The sequence below is a fragment of the Embiotoca jacksoni genome, unplaced genomic scaffold, assembly GCF_022577435.1.
Source record: "Embiotoca jacksoni isolate LCO1_2020_lvr unplaced genomic scaffold, fEmbJac1.0.p SCAF_16, whole genome shotgun sequence".
NCBI classification, from domain to species: domain Eukaryota; kingdom Metazoa; phylum Chordata; class Actinopteri; family Embiotocidae; genus Embiotoca; species Embiotoca jacksoni.
In genome coordinates, this window is record NW_027185296.1 from 2949634 (window position 1) to 2971094 (window position 21461).

General features: G+C 41.3%; 2 protein-coding genes across 5 annotated transcripts in view; both read right to left on the bottom strand.

The window, feature by feature from the left end:
* Positions 1-412: 412 nt before the first annotated feature.
* Positions 413-6993, bottom strand: fkbp8 (FKBP prolyl isomerase 8). Of its 3 annotated transcripts, none has more exons than XM_069150254.1 (9): positions 6889-6993; positions 6075-6328; positions 5794-5963; positions 5502-5590; positions 5040-5260; positions 4484-4656; positions 4322-4399; positions 2268-2405; positions 413-2033 (listed from the first exon to the last, which is right to left on the bottom strand). In XM_069150254.1, the coding sequence occupies exons 2-9, from the start codon at positions 6316-6318 to the stop codon at positions 1947-1949; spliced, it is 1200 nt and encodes a 399-aa protein (XP_069006355.1). In that variant the 5' UTR covers positions 6319-6328; positions 6889-6993; the 3' UTR covers positions 413-1946. The 3 variants fall into 3 exon arrangements, with proteins under 3 accessions (XP_069006355.1, XP_069006358.1, XP_069006357.1); XM_069150257.1 differs by lacking the exon at positions 6889-6993 and adding an exon at positions 6594-6841; XM_069150256.1 differs by lacking the exon at positions 6889-6993 and adding an exon at positions 6583-6841.
* Positions 6994-7888: 895 nt separating this feature from the next.
* The window catches only part of ssbp4 (single stranded DNA binding protein 4), an 83018-nt gene continuing 69445 nt past the window's right edge, over positions 7889-21461 (bottom strand). Inside the window, exons 6-17 of one of the 2 annotated variants that reach the window (XM_069150259.1) lie at positions 20478-20561; positions 18001-18127; positions 17769-17836; positions 16474-16538; positions 15045-15090; positions 14908-14943; positions 14718-14772; positions 13393-13463; positions 13104-13182; positions 12690-12718; positions 12489-12590; positions 7889-10928 (exon numbers count right to left, since the gene is read on the bottom strand). In XM_069150259.1, the coding sequence (XP_069006360.1) occupies positions 10848-10928; positions 12489-12590; positions 12690-12718; positions 13104-13182; positions 13393-13463; positions 14718-14772; positions 14908-14943; positions 15045-15090; positions 16474-16538; positions 17769-17836; positions 18001-18127; positions 20478-20561 (843 nt within the window). In that variant the 3' untranslated portion in view covers positions 7889-10847. Of the gene's footprint in view, positions 10929-10962; positions 11170-12488; positions 12591-12689; positions 12719-13103; positions 13183-13392; positions 13464-14717; positions 14773-14907; positions 14944-15044; positions 15091-16473; positions 16539-17768; positions 17837-18000; positions 18128-20477; positions 20562-21461 lie in introns of those variants that run through there. The other variant, XM_069150258.1, reaches the window with a different exon arrangement.

Sequence of the window (21461 nt, forward strand, 5' to 3'; positions counted from 1 at the left end):
CGTCAGCGAGACGTCAATGTCTGGAGGAAACACATACAAACGCACACACACACACACACACACACACACACAGGGCTTGGGGATATCCAGAAAACTTGGGAATGTCCAGCTGTAAATAAGGGAAATGTAAATACTGAATATTTAAGAGATGGTTTCTGGTTCAGCAAGAAGACTGTTGAAAACTACAAATATGACTTCAGGGGTTTTAATAAAACATATCCCTGTGGATTTCTTAGCAGCATTTCACCCTAGTCCATTTTTAGAAGGTATGAATGCAGCAGAGCGTCTGCAATCCCTGGTGGACCAGGAACAACACGTGAAATCCATGAAGTCCATAGCTGGAATTACTTTTAAAGTCACTGGATAGCAGTGTCTGAGATACATTGGCAGAAACTATACACAAAGGAAAGTGTAGTTTGATAGTAGACATATTTTATTTCGATGAATACAAAATTAACAAATGCAGGGAATGTCAGGAACATTTGTGGCCACTTCAGTTTGTCAGCATTTGTCAAAGATTTATGCAATGTTTGGGTTTATTTGCCTACCATCTACTCCAGAAAAGCCACTTGTTTTGGTGGGGGTCACATATGCAAGAAAGCAATAAGCAAAACCCATGGAATAAATACCTAAAGGATAAATAAACACCTAAAGGAACATCAATAAAGGAAAACTTCACCGGTGAAAAAAAAAAAAAAAAAAAAAAAAAAAAAATGCAGGCAATGAACAGCCATCATTGTACCTGAAGGGGGATCCTTCAACATTTGGTCTTCATCACAGGTCTGAGGTATAGCGGACTGAAATTGAGTAATAAAAACAAACTCTCCTTCTGCCCCACCACTGAGAAACCTTCTATGTTATAAAAGGTAGTGACTGCATTGACTGCATCTCATTTAACAAATAATGAATCATTTGAAAAAACATATTGACAATAAAGGACATTTTATCTACATTGGCATGATTTAATGTATGTATACATGTGACCAAAAATTTTAAACATCCCTCAGCTTTAACCTTCAATCCAATACAGCAGTCTTGTATATTTGTATACCACCTGTGTTTGTTGCTGCTGATAGTGATGATCAGAATGGTCTTGATTTAATTCCATGTCAATTTTTGAGGCTGCGGTTTCTTGTGACATTTTTGGTCCTCCATTCTCCTCGAGGCGAGCATGATTTTAGGAAACATTTTTACAGTAACACCAACACAAACGTCAGCAAGGAATGGACTCAATATGCAAACAACTAAAGAAAACCGGAACATTTTAAGTAAGGTAGAATATATAGAAGGACTCTTGTATTGTGTTTCTCTGTACAGGTGTTTCTATTTTTCTGGTCACTTAGTAGTAGAATCTGGGTCACAGAGATGGCGCATGACCCAACTGCCTCGCAATCATGTGGACCTTAAATAATACAGCATCAGTCAACAAGAAATACTGTACAGTGTCAAAGTGAAACCCTGCCTCTTGGATAATAAATAATAATTTAACGGCACAATCTGACACTTTAAAACTATAGAAAAACGATCAGACCACATCACAATAGCTATTTTTAAAATGGAAAAAAAAAATTAAATAGGTCCTATCTGAATCTGTTATCAATTATTTTTCATTTGAATGCTCAAATAATCAGCTCCCGACATTAACTATCACGAACTAAAACAATGGCAGCAAAGGAAAACAGTGTCTGGCAATGTGACAGATATGCCTAAACCTACATATTTTAAATAATGAAAACACGTTTCCCATATGCAGTTATTGGAGACTCATTAGTTGTCACGTACAGTTCTCAAACATAGCAGAGAAAGGAGAGTGACAGTGAAGAGGTGACTGACCGACTGACATTTCCACCCCCTTTGACCAAAGGTCAGAAGGCACTGCCAGATGTGCTTCTGTTTTCAGCTCTCCCACTGCAAAGGACTGGTCAGGCCATCACTAAAGTCTGGCCTCAATTCCTAGCAGCTATGACAACGGATAAAGCTACGCCGCCGATGGCTACTGCAGTGGCACCGAAAAGCCATTTCCAGCTAAGACCCTGGTGAGAAAGAAGCAGAAAGAGCATCTTAAATAGCTTGAATGACACGTCGAAAAGCTCAAAAGCAGCATGTTCATCTGACTTCAAATATTCATACATTACAAACTCTCCCAGTGAATTACAAATTAAATATCAATTCAAAAGAGCTAATGAAAGTGCATGAACATCATTTAATGGTGGACATTATTCTTGCCCCAAATTCACAACACACTCTTTTTCTTCCGAGCGTCTCACCCATGAAGACTTGGCTCGGTGTTTCCGTGTGCCGCTACTACTGGAGGGGTTACCCAGCATCTTCTTATACATGGCCTGCTCCGCTCCCCTCTGCTCAGAGTGCTTCTTCACCAGCTTGGAGAGCTCTGCGTGGATCGTCTACACAGGAGAGACAAGACAAACGGACGTTACAGGCTGCGGTCCACAGGTAAATTTCTCTCGTCTAACAATGCAGTGGTACTTGCATGTAGAAAACAAAGTCCTGCTGTTTTATAACAATACAAGTCTTATTTCCTTGGTAATGGAAACGTGCCAGGATTCACTTAAATCATCAGACACGAGTAGTCACCAAGTGGTCTGGAAAGCAAAATGAATCGCATCACATGTCACAGATCTAAAACGTCTCAGTCTTCCGCATGGTCCAATCATTGATTATACACTTCACATAAACAAGTACTGGAGAAAATATTTGTCATTCTTTGTTGTTTTCCAAGAAATCACAGACTTGCGTCACAAAATTAGCCTGTCATTTAGCCCACATGTCCACACAATTATCCCCGGATAAAGGGTTCAGTTATTGTTCCAGCACAGGCTCAGATTTGAGTCACTTCGCTGCTGTTAAAGCTGATGAATGACTGAGCAAACCAATATCTTCAAAGACAAAAAAAATGTTTATGCTTAGTAAAAAGGACTTTAGAAGCTGATGGTGCACCATTGCATGGTTTACAGCAATGGTTATTAAATATTGATGTAATATTTAAGTGCAGTTTAACTGTTAAGATCTGTGGGGAGTGGAGAGTCAAGAGTATCTGCCGGTACAAATCTCTACCCTGAGGATTTGTCTCTTCCCATCTATTGCCAAGAGTAAGAGGATACACTTGAAGCACAATGCTTGAGCAGAGCACCACAATCGTACAAAAACTACCCCCAAAAAGACACAACCCTGCCGTGTCGCAGGAACACGGAGGGTGGGGGGTAAAGTAGGCTAAACAAACATGTAACATCCTGTCCCTGACAGCATCCGAGTCCAAATACTGTGGTGTGACAGTTTGAGGCTGTCTAAACTGGAACTGTCAAGTCTGCATGTCATTTCAAAAAGTAAACAAACCACAGACAAACAAATCTTCTCATCCATTTACGTTTAAGATGGAGGGCGTGAAGAGCTGACACCCGTGTAAACAATGCAGATAGTGTGTCTGTCAGTTCTCGAAGAAAAGAAAGATAATGCGCCATTTTGTCACTTCATGACGCCTGCGCCCGTTTCAGACCGCCTCTGATTATAATGAGAGCGTCCGTGCATTGTCCCTGAAGAACACCCAGTGTTCTTTCTATTTGAAAATTTCGTTTTTTTTAAGGAGTTCATTATTAAAGCACTTTGAGACAAATCCATTTTAGCATTAAAACAACAAGTCTAGCTCCAAATAAAAAAAATCTGTTCAGACACACTACTGTAACCGTACACATAGATAACCGCTATGAAATGGTACTCTGCTCGGGGGTTTTACTGCATACCTTCTAAAACATCTTTGCACTATGGATATGATGGGATTAGATATTCAAATACTTCAAATTCCAAAGTACGCACTCACCGATCAATTCAGCAATCCACCTAAGCTATTACAAAATGTAATGGCGCATTTATATTTACACTGAATATATTGGCATGTCCAGGCCATGTGAAGTTTGACAGATGGGTGTGGGACTGAAGTGGTGAGTTCTGGGCATGAGTATCATGCTGCTGTAGCTTCCAGCTGATCCAAGAAGCCCACACACTTTAGATAAATTCTGTCAATTGGCCTTGTATGGCCAAAGAACCACATATAGCCAGTTGTATAAGTAGGAGAACAGAAACAGTGCCCAGGCATTAGATATGGCTGGGGTGCAGGGCAAACCTATTTACAGCAACAACATGAAAACAGATCCTCTGAAATGATGAATCAGCACCTCAACTGACCTTGCACTACAAACGAGGTGATATTTTACCCTACAGCACCATCTACTGGCTATAAGAACAGACTGTTATTTCTCCATACTAAAAAATGTATTTGACCCAATATTAATGAGGGCAAAAGTACCTTGTTGCTTGGTTCCAGCTTCAGTGCCTTCCTCAACGTCTGAATGGCTTCTGTGTATTCACCTTGCAAGGCCAGTACCTAAAGCCGGAGTACAGAACTGTTAACAAGAGAACCTGCCACAACCTAAGAGAGAGAAACTGAAAGAACGAGAGCAATGTGTACCTTGCCCATACGGAAAAGTGCTTTTATGTTGTCTGGCTGGTTTGCTAGTGCTGAGACGCAAGATTTGAGTGCTGCATCATAGTGGTCCAGTTTCAGCTGAGAGGCAGCCATGTTGTTTAGACACTTCACTTTCACATCCATCAGCTCATTCTCCTCCTCAGGGCTGATGTCAACTGCCACAGAAGAGACAACGACGACGACAACAACAACAACAACACACACACATACACACAAAGCTAGTGAAAAGATCACAGACAAAGAGAACATTTGACTTTGACTCATATTCACTCATTATTCTGGACCGCAGTGGATCGTTACAATGATGGAACATCAGTTGAGAAAATGAGGTTTACCCGGTTCTAAAGGAGGACTAAAAGTGAGATTGAAATGTTTTAACCATGCATTTGAAAAAAAAAAAGGTTCCAATTGTTTTGCAGGTAAATCTAAAACCTAAAAAAAAAAAAGCTAAATCAAAGTAAGCATCTATAGAGAGAGAGAAAAAAAAAAACAACCCACTATAATAAACCTTTCATCGACTCCCTGATATGCCTCTCACCTTTAGAACTAGACTCTGTTATCTGCAGGGCAATGCTATACGAGTTGACAGCAAACGCGTAGTCCCCACGCTGATAATGGACATTGCCCCTCTCTCTCTTGTGAATTGCCAGGGCAATCTTTTCTGCAGGGAGCAGCAGCTCCAGGTCTGGAGCGTCAGTAGCTTCCAGCAGTTCCACTTCAAGGGATAGCTCAGCATCTGGGGGAACCTCCGGTTCAAGACTGGCAAGGGGAAGAAACAAAGTAAAGTTCAGGAGTTCAATCAATGGATTACAAAACAACGAATTTCAATTATACCATGAGCTGGTATAGAAACATGAAGAAAGGGAGTTTAGATATTGTTTTGAACAATACAATGAAAAGGTTTAAGTGGAAAATTGCAGCTTTTGTACGATTGGCTTATGTCGAAATAACAGGAACATTTCACATGGCTTTTAACAGCTAGATTAAAACACTTCCCTACCTTCCCCGGGCACCGTATGCGTATTTTCCATCAGTCTGTACGAGTGCCTTCTCTCCCATTCCCATGAACTGCACTGTGAGATCCAGTGCCTACAAGGAAAAAAAAAAAAAAAAAAAAAAGTCTCTGCAGTAAATTACTGCAATGTACAATATAACACCAAATCCTGTCATTGGCGTGAAGCAAATTATGCATAACCCGCCGTCAGAATGTGAAACATTCACTCACATTCTTTTGCCACTTGACAAGACAAATAAAACCGATGTAACAAAACAGGTTTTTTGTTTTTTTTTACATGTATAACATCACCGTCTCCCAGAGTGAAAGAGAGGTCACGCTGCTCCTCTGCAAGTGTCCCATCCGCCAGGTACGTTTTCAGATGAATCTTCACATCCTGTCCTTTCTGTGGCCGACTGTCTCGCCCTCCCCCGGCCTCCAGGACTTTTTTCTTCAGCTGGTCATTGCCTGGAGACAAGACAGCAGTCACATTCATTGTAGTTACAACACTTGATCATCCGTGTTGTCGTATGTGATCAGAGCACCTGCTCACATGTTATGGGTGCATCTGCTGCATACCTAACACATCCAGCCACTCGTCGACTGGATCCGGATCCACGTCTGCGTGTTTCTTTTCCGACTGTTCCGTGTCCTTCACCTTCCCACCACCGGCGTCCTCGAGAGGAGGGGGGTCGTCGTCGATGTCCTCTTCGTCTAAAACCTCAAAGTCCTCCCCGCTGTCCAGCAACGAGGTTTGTCCGTTCTTCTTCGCCGTATTATCGCGGCTCTCTGCAGCGTCCATAGTCTCTTCTTTCTCGGTCATTAGTGGGCCACTGTGACACAGAAGACAGAAAACAACTTATATATATATATATACAAACTATGTACCTTCACTTACTTCTTGAACGGGCAGTCCCAAAACCGGAGATCTAAACCCCACAAATAGGTTTTTTTTAGGATTCATCCGCTGCTTACAGAGATATTAACAATCAGTGAGCTCATTAACATGCGAACACAACAGCTGCCGTCAGTCCACAGCTGTGTGGATTCATCGTCGTTATGAACAAAACACGTGACGTGAGTTCACCTGATCGGTACCTGCTGGCCGTTGTGCGACCGACAGCGAAGCTGAGACACGTTTCAGGAAGTTTCTGACAAGTTGTCCCGCTGCTAGCAGGCTAACGACAGCTAGCAGGCTTACAGCTACGAAGTTGACGACAGCGCGCTAGCATTAGCCGTAATCCAGCTAGCTGGCTGGTTCCTTGTTGGTAAACACGAGGCGGATGTTTTCTTCTCGTTTTGCAACGTGTCGGTGCGCGTGAAGTCTGAATGTCACGTGCAACGAGTGTTTTTTTGTTTGTTTTTTTTTTAATCAAAATGAACGTGTGCTCACCTTCAGATGTCTGATGAAGAGCCTTGTTTTGGTTCCGAGGGGGGGAAAAAAAATCTCCCTTTTTTTTTTTTCCCAAGTTTGCGGTGGTGAAGTCAGGTTGCTGTCGGGACAGGAGACCGGCGGGACTCGTGCGTGTTGGTTCGGTGTTCAACATCAAACTGACTTCGCCGCGGTCTCCACTCGTCCCGACAAGCTGCTTCCTGTTAACCTTGAGCTCCTCCTGCAAGTCTTATTGGACACGTTCGTGCATATTCATATTTGACCTCGTGCATCCAGAGGACAGCGGTTTTAGTTTGTCATCCCATAAAAATGTGTTCTTTTACTTCATTTAAAAAAAACACCTGCAAGCAGAATCATAGCCGAATGAAAGAGCCTTCAATTGCCATGAACTCACAAAATAGCAGGTTTCCCCAATATTTAGCTCCTGAGGATTTCGCAGGACTTGGTTAATAGTTCTCTTGTTCGTCTTGCATATTTTGAGTATTTGCAAAATAAGCAGATTTGCGCGCCTTTAACCTAAACCAAAACGGATGAAACCGATTCCAGGTGGCCTTAATCAAACATGAATAATTAATCTTTTTTTAAAGGTGTGTTCACAGGAAAGCTCCAAAAAGCAGTGATTATGAATGAGCAAATAAAACAAAACGATGGCACCATTCTAACCATATACAGCAAATCATTTCAAATTAAATATTGCCCTTCACGTGTCTTTGCCATAATCTTGTCACCTTAATGATAATGTGGGTTTTTTGGATTGAAGGGTAGAATTTATTTTAAAATTTTAGTCATCCTACATAGCAGATAGAAAATTATTTATTATTATTATTATTATTTACCTTACACATTTAAAATGGATGTGTCCACTGAAATGTATTTTGTAAAGATTTAGAACAAAGGTCTGGTATCAGTTTCTACACTGTATACAACATCTATGTGTACTGCATAAAATAGGGATTGAAAATGAAATGAGAGCTCAGAGGAAGAGATTCAAACAACAAGGAAAAATCAAATGACATTTATTATTGGTGCATTGTTTCTTTTTTGATAAGCAAATTATCTGTTTTTCTTTCAGTCTAAAGAAACTTTACAATATAAAGAAACATACAAAGAACATCTTTATTACCTACACAAGACACCTAAGTCCCTAAGACAAGATTCTGAACTATCCTACCATGAAATACAAAGCAAACCCAAGAGACAGACTGCTTCATATCGAATACTGCCGTGTCATCAGAGAGGACCATAAATGGTACAGGAGAATCACTTATATCTCCTTCCCTTGAATCCCCACTCCTCCCCGACTCAATATAACCACCCCACCCGACCAGCAAATCTTCCTAATGGTACAGTATTATACATCACAATAGAAGTACAGAGATGGCCAACGATCGATATACACAGAGGACTGAGAGAGGATCAGTGAGAGAGCTTCAAACTATACAACGCTATTACAGGAGCGAATAGCAAAGGGCACAGTTTTCCCCCATAAGTATTACTTTTTTGATCTGTTCTTAATTTAAAATGAGGTTTTCTTAAGTATTTCTTCCTTTTTAAAAGTTTTCTTAAATTGATAAAAATCCTTCATATTAAAAACTGCAATATGAGGTCACATGTTTATTTGTGAGAAGATGCCCCTTGGAAAAAATTATTCACACAATGACTTTTTTTTTTTTCAAAACCAACAGTATAACTTTTGCCTGAAACATAAAGAGTCAAGGGCAGAGTGAGGACGCCACAGCTCGTTTGCTTCTCTCTGTCCTGTCCTCTCTTTGTCCCATCCTCCCCACCATACAAGTCTTTAGCACACAGTCTGCATTAAGTGTGTCACTGTATTCTATACATTTAGCCACGTTTACTGTATTCTATCAATTTAGCCACATAAGCCAAATAGTCAGCGCATCCTTTCTCTATGAAAAAACATGGACAGTTTTATTTATAATTTACTTTCAGCTGTATTCATTGGTAGTGACTGACATATCAAAACATGTCAATGATATCAAAATGCATTATACAGTATTTACAAAAAAGGAAATTAAAGGGTGAGGTTTGGGGTGGGATTGGAGGAAAGACGGGAGGTGTGTGTCACTACATTGAAAGGAACACTGGAGAGGGTGATTCCCAGGCCACTGATAGCCGAATCCTGGAGATATCCCTGTTGAATTCTGGGTACAATCTGTTCACATTGATATCAGGAAATTAATAAGTACATTACCCTTAGAGGCTACAATGGTTGTTTAGCTGTTGGTTTGAACACGGCTGTGATGGGAGTGCTGCAGCGTGGTGCCATGAGAGAAACAGAGACAGTGAGTGTTGATCAGGCCAAGAGCACAGAACATACAGAAAGAAACTAATTAAATAGCGTAATATGCAACCATGCTTTTCTTTGTGTGCAGATTCTATGGGCTTTAATTTTTTTCTCAGTTGAATACATTTTAAATAAAATCAATCTGCTGAAAACAATCCACAAAATTGAAATATATTCATTACAAAAGTTTCCTATTATTGTTCCTCATCTTTAGACTTTAGACCGCAAAGTCTGTGAGCCCCGAGGTGCATCACTCTGCTCCCATCATCAGTCGCCCAGATGCCCAGATCCATTATCCTATACATATGGGCCTCACTGAGGGAACTGGTTGATGGGAACTCCACAGAGAGATGTGATTTAGCCCGTTTTGCTTGGATTAAGAAAGTCAATCATACAGGATGTGAGTTCAATCCAAACACAAAGCAAGAAAGCACGCTTCATGAGTGTGTCAGAGGTCCCACAATCTCTCCCAGTTCTCAAGGAGATGCTGGGAGGGAAACGGTGCCACTTGGGAGTCCACAATGAGGTTGAAATCAAAATAAGGTGATGATGGGGAAGAAACCACATTTCAGGATTCACAGACAACTTGTAAATAACAAATAATAAAACAGCCACAATACAAGCTAAATATGTTGTATTTACAGACAAGATCAAATCCATAGAAGAGTCGAGAGGATTCGCAAAATGCCCTCAATCTCGTGTCTATTACTGAATTAGAAATGGCACCTGTCCTGACAATCATCTCAGGATGTGATCAGAGCCATTTCCTGGGAGTAAAAGCACAGACAGTTGTGAGAAAGGTTGCTTATTAAGACGAGAGACAAGAAAATGGACATCTGATCATTCAGGTGCAACGACAGATACTTTGTACCAGGAAAGAACGATGATGTGAGCGAGCCTCTGCTTTAACTGTATGGCTAATTTTATCTAAGATATAAACCCCTTCATCAGGCAAAGAAAGCCAATTACCCCAATTACTCTTCCTTGAAAACTTTAGGGAAAACATTTAGGTGGCAAAGACGCAAGCTACAAGTTCAAAAGAAGTTTAAAGGAGAGGTATGTGACGTGAGTCTGACTGCAACGGAAACAAGACAAACAACAAAAAACCTAAAATCATGTAAACAGAAAATCATTGTGCATTTTTCGAGTGTGTGCATATTCTGTAATTGTTGATGCTGCTGCAGAGATCAAATGTGCCCTTAACAGGAAATCATAACTACATTAGTAGAATAATATCAATTGTGAAAATTAGAACAATAATATTATCATCAACAACAACAACAAAATTACAAACATTTAATGAAAACCATTCTTGCCCTAAAATAATAAGATCATTGATTTTTTTTTTTTTTTGTAATCAATCCTGCTACAGGAGCGGAGTTTTTGAATGAGGGTATTCAGCCCCATGTCAGTCAACTACTGCGTGCCGTCATAACTCAGGATCAGCGTGATATAACAGTGTGGTGATGGTGGGATAGAGCTGAATGCAGAGGGACATCTTGATTGGCCCTGAAAGCCACCCACAAGGGCAGGTTTTGGATTGGGGAGAGACAGGCTTGCAGCAGGTTCAGGCTCTCGCTTGTCCGAGCAGTCCCAGCAGACGAGGCAGAAGTGGAGAGGTGATCCCCTCCACCTCTGCTGCTTGGAGGCCGTTTCATGTTCTTACGCCCATTTTACAGGCGTTGGGATGAGGGGCCTTGAGAGGAGTCCTGCTTTCCAGGGGAATCCCCAGGGGCTGTGTGGCACAACACACCATCCACGAAGAGGAGGAGGAGGAGGAGGAGGAGGAGGAGGATGAGGAGGAGGAGGAGGAAGAGGAGGAGGGAGGAAGGGAGGGAAGAGGGTAATGCAAGACGCACCGGGGTGGATGGGAAAGGGAGATTGAGATAAAGGGAGATGAAAAAGTAAAATAAAATAAAAGATAAAAAAAAAAAAAAAAAAAAAAATCACACACTCATCGTCATGTTGGGTGAATACTGTAAAGAGAGAAAAAAAAAGAGAGGGAGGGGAGAAAAGATAAGCCAATACTATATCAAACTTGTTATACTACCCAGTTTAAGATGAAAGCAATACAACTATCTCAACTAAATGCCATGTCCAGTCCACCAGCCTTTTTGCAGCAAACATTACACATAACAGTTAACCCTCGTCTATGTCAGTAAACCAAGCAAGCAAGCAGAGCAGAGTCCAGCCCAAGGAGAAAATGTTAGGGAATTTCAGATCACAATGACGGTGCAGGCTCACATTAATCACTCCATGACAATCTCTCCATGCATCAGAGAAAGCATGTGTGTGTTTTGTTTCCATGCTTGCATCTGTGCATGCTTTGTTTCTGTGTTTGAGTTAGGTAAAGCTGGGAACACAGGGTATGACATAAAGGACTAAGCATGGGGGCTGATTTTATAAACCATGGAGCTTTTGTGGTAGCGTGTGCAAAATAGATCAGGGTCAACATTTTAGACTGCTCCGTAGAGTCAGGCTGGTCGTCAGTATGCTCTTAGGTCAGTCTGAAACAAGACAATTTCAATAAAATAAAGACTTATTTTAAACCTAAAAAGTTTGCCAAGCTACCCCCAGGCTAACTCAAATCTAAACCCTGTTTCCATGGTAACAATACCAGCCATGTGCTGACATGTTGCATTAAAAAAAAAAAAGCTAAACATGGCTTAAAAATTGTGAACTTAATAAGAAATCAAAGATTTTCATTTCTCAGTAACCTTTTTAATCTAACGCAGTGAGACAATGTTAATTGAAACAAGAAGATATCCGACTCTTGACTGATGAGTTAGCAGAAACATTGATTCCTACTACATGAGGAAGCCACAGACAACACCTCAGCTCTGCTACATATCTGCACTAAGGTAAGATGTTATGCTACCAGACGACTTTTGTATTGCAACACTCTTCGCACTCGAATTGTGATAGTAAAATGTTCATGTCCCTGGATTTTTTTGGAATGAAAGGAGCTGACTGGTTTGGCATGGTTACTCTGTCAGCCATGTTTTTAGCTGGGAAAATCTCTTTATTTACCAAGAGTTCTTTGCAAATTAGTCCTACTTGAGATGGTCAGGAACTAGACAGCTTTGTGCAACAGATGAATTTAGACAAATTATTGTTATTTAGCCAAAGTCAAAGTCTATTATTTGGCACATACAGTTATCTAATGTGTTTAGGATTAAAAATTTCTTTCCCTGTAGGTGAGTATCCATACCAGATGAATCATAGTTGTATCAAATATATTTAGTTTGTGTATTTAATGTGATCTTGTTGACGTGTTGTATGATGAGACACTCACACTTTCACTTTGGAATGGGTTTAAAAAGTTGCCTGCCATCTCGCCGTCGTCCCGCGGAGTGCCGGGAGGATTGTTCATACCTGCCATATTGTTGGGAGAATTCTGTAACACAGATTAAACAAACCAATAAGAATAATAAAAAAAAAAAACCTCATACAGATAAACATTGAGACACATACATGGATAGGCAGTCGGTATTACCTTTGGCAACCCATCCATGTCACCAGAGCCTGTGATTAGAAATGAGAGAAAAAAAAGAGGCATTAGCATTAACTGACCCTCAGCGTCCTACTAGTAACAACCTGCCCTCTCACAAGAAATGGCCTTTAATTAAGCTATTTGTTTCAGATACAGATGAGCACAAACTCCACCAGCTTCACTGATCACATCTCATAAATCTTCAGGATCAATTGGCCCCTTTACTGCCCTACTAATCTGTTTGGGCTTTGATCAATACTAAGTGGAGAGAGCGCACTTCCTCTCACTGCCATCAGGGGGCAGAGCCTTACTTCTAAAAGCCTGTGTTCATAGAAAGTAACAGGTTTCAGTGAATCTAGTCAAGAGCTTATATCAAGAACCCGCCACATACACTGCGCACTGTCTTTAGTTACTCACCTAGTGATCCGTTCATATGATGCTGCTCCATAGCACCCATTCCCCCCATGGGCCCATCAGGACCCGGTCCCATTGGGAACTAAAGAAAAACAAGTAATTTTTATTAATACAGCCCAACATCACAAATTACTAATAGGAACAGGAACACCAACAAAGCCCATTAATCTTGCTCTTTTCAGGTTTAGGTAGAATGTCATTGTAACTGATTACACATATAAATTATAAATAAATCCCATATGAAATGTAGAAACACTGAAGCTATTCGCTGGGACAAAATGACAATACTTACATTAGGTCTATTTCCACCAGGGCCGATGGGGTTCATCATTGTGTAGATGTTTTCACTTGAATTTGTTGAATCTACGAAGGAAAGAAAAGTTGGATGTTAAAATTAGAATAGAGCAGTTTGGTCTTCCTAGACAGGTACCAGCAGAAAAGCTCGAGAACCATTACCTCATTTTGTTTTCACAACCAGAAAAAAATGTGGATTCGATGTATTGAATGGGAGACAATGAAAACAGGGCACACCGTCCTTCACTGTATTTGACACATTTAAATGTTGCTGTTGGTACAATCCAGCCTGGTGCAGCACAGGACAAAGGGCACCTATATGTTACCCTGAATGACAGTACATTATGTCAATGAATCTGTCCACTCACTGCTATCTGCAATGCACAATGAAGGAAACCCATCACTTTGCAACAATCAGTACACATGCTGTGTTGCTCCTCATGCATCTGTCTATCGTGAAAAGATTCAGACGGATGAGGTGACCTTGATCTGACATTGCAGGTAGAAAGTTGTGAACAGATCACAGAGAAAAGCAGAACAAAATGAAGAATAACAGATTGAAAGACAGGAGGGTGAAATGGATAATGGACGTGTAAAGTGCTGGAGAAATCTTGCCTGTTCGTGTGTCTGAATGCAGCCTGTGTTGTCGTGACTAAAGGAGGGGGGCAAATGTGAGTGTGGGGTGTATTTTTGTGGGAGGTTTGTGTATGTGTGTGTGTGTGTGTGTGTGTGTGTGTGTCCGCAGTCTTGGCGACTGCAATGGAAATATGCTTCCCCTCCCAGTGTACGAGTGAGCAGTACTGCAAAAGGTTGCCCCGCAACATATCACAATAGAGGCATGTATATAAATAATGAATAGTGGACAGAGAATGAAGCTCTCCACAGGCCAATAGAAACAGAACATCCACAGGATATCAGCCCACAGTGTTTTGTTCTCAGCCAATCCTCCACAGACACACTTTATCGATGGGCCAAAGCTGAGATGGATCAGTCAGTTGACTGCAGACCGGCACACCTTGGCTTCCCTTTATTACAACTGTCTCGACTATGACAAAACACAGCTAATAACAACAGAATATTTTTCAGCATGCGCCTTAAGTGGGAAACTGTGACACAATATATGTTACAGCCAATGTTTTACCCTGAAAACAATACTCCTAAAGGCTCAATTTCAGAAGTATTTAGAGCAGCGTCTCTATCTGTCACCCAAAGAGAGCCATGTATCTGACAGACAGCAAGTTTGATGTTCGTTAGTCAGACCCTCCTTCAGTGAACATGGGATAAAAGTAGAAATCAAAAGAGAAACACAAGTGTATAACTCACCTCCGGGGCTAGGCATGATGGGAGTTCCTGGTGGGCCGCCTCCCCCTGGAGGGCCCTGAGGGGTAAGAGCAAGAGAAGGAGAGAAATGAGACCCAAGTGCATCTCGACAGCAGCGTGCCTGTTAGATATCACAGCGTGACAGGTAATTTACGACCTGTGGTCAAACACGAGTTCATGACGGGACACTTACCACATAGTTGCCTGGAGATGAAGATGAATAAGCTATCTGTGGAGAGAGTAGACCCGAGGTGAAACAAAGCATGAGACACAGTTATTGTAAACACACTCAGTCGTGTAGGAAGAAAGATGTGAGAGAGTGTGACTCACTGAGTTGGTGTTGGGGTTCGGCCATGGACCTCTTCCACCGGGACCCCTGGTAACACGGAGAGAAGGATGAAGATATTAGAAGATCTGTGTCACATAACAACGTTGAAGGCATTACAGGAGATGATTGTGATTACTTACATGACATAAGTCAGAGTTTAATTTGGTGAATTCTACATAAATACCGTCTATTAGTTGGCACTCATAATAGTCTACAAAACAGGTGAATCTACATAATAAAATGTACATTTTAAGCACTCGGCCTTGTTTACTTTTTGTTTACGAAAGTTCACAGTTGTCAGGTTGTGTTCCTGATTAATTTAAGACCAATGTTTGTGCAACCACTTTTAAAAAAAACCTGGACTGGATAATTGCATTATATCCAAGCTGCTTTTTATTTAAAAGGTTCTGCTGTGTTTAAGCAACTTCTTTCTGCTGAGGAAAATGATTTGATGTATACTTTATTTTTTTTTATTTGGCTTTCCTAAATACCACAGCTGAGGGACTGCTCTTTTGAAGGTCACCGGTGATCACTCAATGGCTTCCGATGCAGGCATATGCTCCATTCTCGTACTGCTGGACCCTGGCATGCCTTCAACACAATTTACTACAGTAGTTTCATAAACTGGTGTCTCTGGCCCACCTCTGAAATGGCTTTCCTTTTATCTTTTGTGCTGTGCCCATCAATAACTGTGTCTCTTCATTTCACACATGAAGTGTGGTGTGCCTCAGGGGTCAATTCTAGGTCCCATCTTATTTTCCCTATACATGCCACCCCTGGGACACATCAGTCGTAGTTATGGTGTTTCTTTTCCTTGTTATGCTGATGACACTCAATTGTACCTCCTTGTAAGGCCCACTGCTGACTTCCGTGCAAGATTGCCTATGTGACATCAGAACGGGATGTCAAAAAAGGTTTTCCTGCTTAAAACCAGTAGAATGAGATCATGTGAGTCATGAGTCATGGCTCCAAACACCTAACCCTGAGCCTGGCTCTGTCGAAGGTTTTTTTCCCCCTCGCTGTTGCTAAGTGCACTTTGCATCTTGTTTCTAAAGGTACTACATGCATAAAGTTACAATTATAATCATACTAACAATTATTTTTGTTGTATATAAACACTTATTTTTTTGCCCTTATTTATGTATAAACAAAAATAAGGTAAACAGCATTGAGTACATATATATGGAAATGTAGATTTTGCAGACCAAGTTCTGGGTTCAAGTTTGACAACCCATAATAATTGTGGTTGCAGCTACAGAGATTTTTATACATCTCCAGATCTCATGAATTCATTAGGTAAGTAAAGTGTTATTATACCCGATAGCAATGACAGTTCGGCTAATATTCAAAATATTCTTTATGTGAATTTGTTTTTTTGGGTGTAGACCGAATTCACAAATGCTAAACAACTTTTCTTTTCATTCTACTAACATGTTCATGCCTGGCATCCCTGGCCCCATGGAGTTTGGAGGAGGCCTCATCCCTCCGCCGTAGTTCTGCAAAAAGAGATGAACACAGTCAGTGCGGAGTCTCACACCTGCTCTGTCTAAAGGTTTGAATCTTAATGAAGGTCAGAGACGATTATGTCTTCCACTAACTAGTGTTTAATTATGTGCATGTATGAGCAGTATGTGGGCTGGTTGGAGTGGGCTGTGTGTGAAAGTGGACAGCTGTGTGTGTGAGTGTTTGTGTATGCCTGTATGTTGTAAGGCTCTGTATATGTGTGTCTATGTGTCCATGCTCCCTTCTGTGTATTTGCATGTATGTTTTCATGGCAGCCCAGTGGGCGAGTTTGCCTGGCGCTACATGTGTGTGCTTGGGTATGCATGTATGTGTGTTTGACTGAACGAGAGAGTTGGGGGGCAGGCCAGAGAGCAGCTCCACTCAGAGGAAGAGTTTTGTTCAGCAGACGATTACACTTGTCGAGCAGATGCCACACCAGCTGCTAGTACGCTCACTGCCAAAGTCACCCAGCCAGGGTGGCACAGAGAGGGGCCGAAGGGCACAGAGAGATTGTGTGTGTGTGTGTGTGTGTGTGTGTGTGTGTGTGTGTGTGTGTGTGTGTGTGTGTGTCTTTGTGTGATGTGATTCTGGAGTGTGAGGTGTCTGGGTACAGAATGAAGCAGCTGTCTGGTAATAGTAATTCAAAAGGACACTGTTGTTTAAGCATCTACTGTATTACAATAAATCACATAAACAAAAATCAAAGAGATAAAAGGAAATCAGTAGCTCCAACTTTGGAGGCATTTGTGGTAAGATGTGTTGGTGGCGACTTGCTCATAGCAGTCTGAGTATTCCGCCTCTGTTTGTCTCCCTGGGTGGGAGTCAGCAAGTAGGATTGAACATGTACAACTTGGTGCTAGCAGTGGGTGAGCTCTGGCCAGAGCCGAGCTAATCATCAGACCGCTTCTGACATTTAAAGGCAAAGTTATGAGGTTGGCCCAACCAAACTTTCTCTTCATCTGAGGAGAAGGATTATCTACACGCTGTATATCGGCTGCTGGTTTGACATTATAGCCGTTTTTATGGAAGCCACAAATGAAGGGCAACCAAACATTGGGTTTGCTCATAAACTGACAGTCCAAGCACCAAATAGTGCTGTTTGGCAGCTGCGGAGTGGGAGTACAGTGGACTGGTAGTGCTGAAGGACACAATCCACTGTCGTGACTTGCTTTAGTGACACAGTCCTTGGTGTTTTATTCGATATGACTAATACTGGTACCTACCTGTGGGCCCATACCTCCCATGCCTCGAGGGGGATTCATTCTCATTGGACCTCCCATGTTTGGATGTCCTGTGGGGAAAGCCAGAGTATTAGCATGGCAGGACTATTTAAGCGCTATTTAAATCAATAATAATTCCATAAATGAGAAGAAAATGTTGTCATGCAGAGGCCAATATAAAATTGTTCTTCAAAGTGCAACTTCTCTGACATAACACTACCGTGTTTGTTAGTACCTTGAGGTCTGGTGGGGTCCAGGCTGTTTGGAAGGAGAGGCTGTGACCCGGGGATGCTCCCAGGAGGCTGATTTGGCATACGAAGGGCGGGCCTTGGGCCACCTGGGTACCGTGGAGACATGAATGGCTGCAGGAAGGACAAGTGAAGGACAGTGATTACTTTGTTTCAGAATGATCACATCCAAAATACTTGTTTAAATGTCTTGAATCGGGGACCTTTAAACATCTTAAATGAATTTGCATATAACTTTGTTATAATTAAGAGCATTCCAAACACTCAAAGCTAACTTTTTGTTAAAAAAACAAAAACAAAGCAAAAAACAAAGCAAAACAGCAGAGAAAAATGTATTCAATTAGCAACAAATCTAGTTTCTGCTTATTGAAGTCTGTGGCTAAAAATACTATCATATTATAATTTTAGGAGAGATACTGACTCTAAAGAATAGGTTAACATACCGTAGGTCAAGTATGAAAAATAACACTAGTGTAAGATACTCACTAAGTTATATTGACTGACAATATTTATTTATAGAAAGGGTTCGTAAAATGGATGCAGCAGCAGTCTTTAAATGGGCTACAAAGAAAATGAGATTGAAATGACACGACAGAAAGCAAAGCACGTAATAAAAAATACACAAACCCCCCCCCCCCCCCCCCCCCCCCCAGCGTACATGTCTCAGCATGCCATTCTCATTATCAGCTCAGTGAAAACCAAATTCATCTCCAAATTTTTCAAATTAAATAACATCACATCCATAAATCCCAGTCTAATCTTTGTTTGGTGCTTTAAGATGGACAAATATTGTGTTCATTTTTATGGGTTACTTCTCACATTAGGATGATTTGTAATGTTTTGCACTTATTAAGCAGAGATCTCAATAAAATATTATAACTATTACTATAACAATATTATTTCCTTTAGCCTCAATCCAACTTTTCTTCCTTTGGTATATGTGTGTGAATCTACTCTTCAGAAACAGAAATAATTCCATGAAAAACAATGTTCTCCTCACATGACAGGTAAACCATTCTTCACATAAATAAGTAACACACTACAGGTAGTGAAAGAAAAGCACACAAGGTCCAGTAAACCCGCCTCTCTTTCTGACCTGCCCACATTCAGGGTGCTATCCTTGCATGTCAGCAGGGGGAGCTATTGCGCTGAAGAATAATGTGCTGCTGTAGTTTCGTGACATTTCTCAGAAAGGAGGGGCCTGTCATTAAGTTTTGGAAAGTAAGACCTCAGGTGGTAAAAGCCATTAGGATAAAGGTAAAGGAGGATAGATAAGTGAGAGTCAGAGAGACAGAAAAAAAACACGCAGGGTAGAAACTTGGACTGGAAGAACAATATGAAGACAGGGAGGTGCAGCAGAGAAAGAACAGAAACATGACATAGCTAGATGATAGGACAGAGTAATACCAGCAAACAAAATGTTCTACATCTCTAAGGTATCTGTTTTGCGCAGCTACATGTGTGCTGGACATTTTCCTCCCATCTCTTCATAACCAGACAGCAATTCAGACAAAAATTCTGCCTGGATCGGGTGATTCATGAGAGAAACCTCAGACACACATGTTTCAGCAGAGAGGGGACAAGAACAGGCTGGCCGGGACCTGCATGCAGAGCCAGCGCACAACTAGTGAATAATGTAAAGCACCACAGAGAGATGGTTTTCAGAATTACCTATTACCTGCCGCTACTACAAATACAACACGCCCGATGAGCCATGTTTCGGTGTGTTAGATGATGGGAATTAATTCCAAACTTAATCCGGCTATTTTAGTATCGAGGGGAAACATGCTGATTTGAATGCTGATTGGGTAAGAGTTGTGTGTTTTGGTCATGGAGCATGAACAGCAGAATAATGTTCATATCATCATTTTCACACAAAGATAAGCACAGACAACATAAATACAACAAGGAGACAGTATGTCAGTGGTAATTGTAGACTGAATGTTTTGTGCTTCGGTGTGTGTGTGTGTGTGTGTGTGTGTGTGTGTGTGTGTGTGTTCGGGCAACTGGAGGACGAGTTATATAATTACAATTAGTCCTTGAGGCGAGAACTGACTTACTACTGTTTTCTTTTTTACCCTCTGTACTCGTGTCTACCTCTTCCTCATCTCCTCCTCCCTCCTCCTCTGACCATGTTGTGGTGCGTTTGTGCACGAAGAGCTGCACAGTGTCAGGCTGTGCTGCAATATTAATGGTCTATTGATGGACTATGGGATGGTGAGTGCTGGGCTGAGGGAGAGAGGAAGCCCTCCAGATGCACCTCCGCTCCTTACAGCTGGGCCAACACAGCTAAATTATTCATCCGATCCACCATCGTGGATGCTGTCTGTCCTGTCTGTTAGCACAACAAGGGAGCTGCATGTGCTGTTTGTACACCGCTGTTATGTGAGTGAGTGAGTGAGTGAGTGAGTGAGTGAGTGAGTGAGTGAGTGAGTGAGTGAGTGAGTGAAGGTTTCTTTCTTACCTGTCCATGAGGTCCCATCATGGGGTTGCTGGGGTTGTGTGGGGGAGGCTGTGTGTGGGGGGAAGGCTGAGATCCTGGAGGACCCTGGTGAAGAAAAGATATAAAGATGTCAATACAGGGCTACAGTTCAAGAATGTATCGGGTGATATTCGAGCCTTGGGAAACATTAAAAACAACAAACCTACAATACAATAATCCTAATTTTTAGAAAGAACTGAATTTTAATGGGTGGTTCTATATACATATTTTCTCAGTTTGTTTTGGTTTTGTTTGCCCATATTTTCACACATCTATCCTTAGATGTTTGCCTCCAACCCAGAACCTCGTTCTATTGCATTTTTTTGCATTTCACCTTGTGTCCTTCATAAGCATCTATCTGAAGGCCAAAACGAGTTGGTCTAACAATAAAATGTTTCTATATACTACAAGTGCTTCAGGCGATTTGACCTCTGAACAGTCGTTTTCCTTCTCTGTGCACCTTGGCAGGAGGTGAAGTTGTGTCAGAAATCTCTGTTCTGGTTCTGTTGTGTACTTTGCCACAGATGTACGCAAGCCAAAAATACTCAATTGTCAAGTCAATCCCAATCAATCGTAACTAATCAAAAGTGGGTGACATTACTACTGAATCAAATGCTCCCCTATGTATATTCATATGATGTTGAAATACCTGAAAAATGGGGGGGACAGGACACTGCCAATCCCACTGAGAACTAAGACCAAACTTTGAACATTCAGCTCACTTTGAGCCCATTGTTTTGGTTTTATTGGTATGAAAGATTAAATTCCAACATCTCTTATCGAAACAACAATATAAAACAATTAAAAACACTCCACCAGCACTCAGGTTGACTGGTACAATACTGAGGAAAGCTAAAGTAAATAAGTTGCAGCTTAGAAAGATACAAGATTACTAAAGCTAATATAATAAAACGCCCGTAAATATGGGACTAAATGCATCAGGAGGAAAGAAACCAAACTCCAGTG

Coding starts and splice junctions, on each gene's coding strand:
- fkbp8 (XM_069150254.1), bottom strand. CDS start 6,318: ATGACCGAGAAAGAAGAGACTATGGACGCTGCAGAGAGCCGCGATAAT. Junction 5,591..5,793: donor GAGACGGTGATGTTATACAT/GTAAAAAAAAAC, acceptor TTTTCCTTGTAG/GCACTGGATCTCACAGTGCA. Junction 2,406..4,321: donor AGCTGGAACCAAGCAACAAG/GTACTTTTGCCC, acceptor TCTCCTGTGTAG/ACGATCCACGCAGAGCTCTC.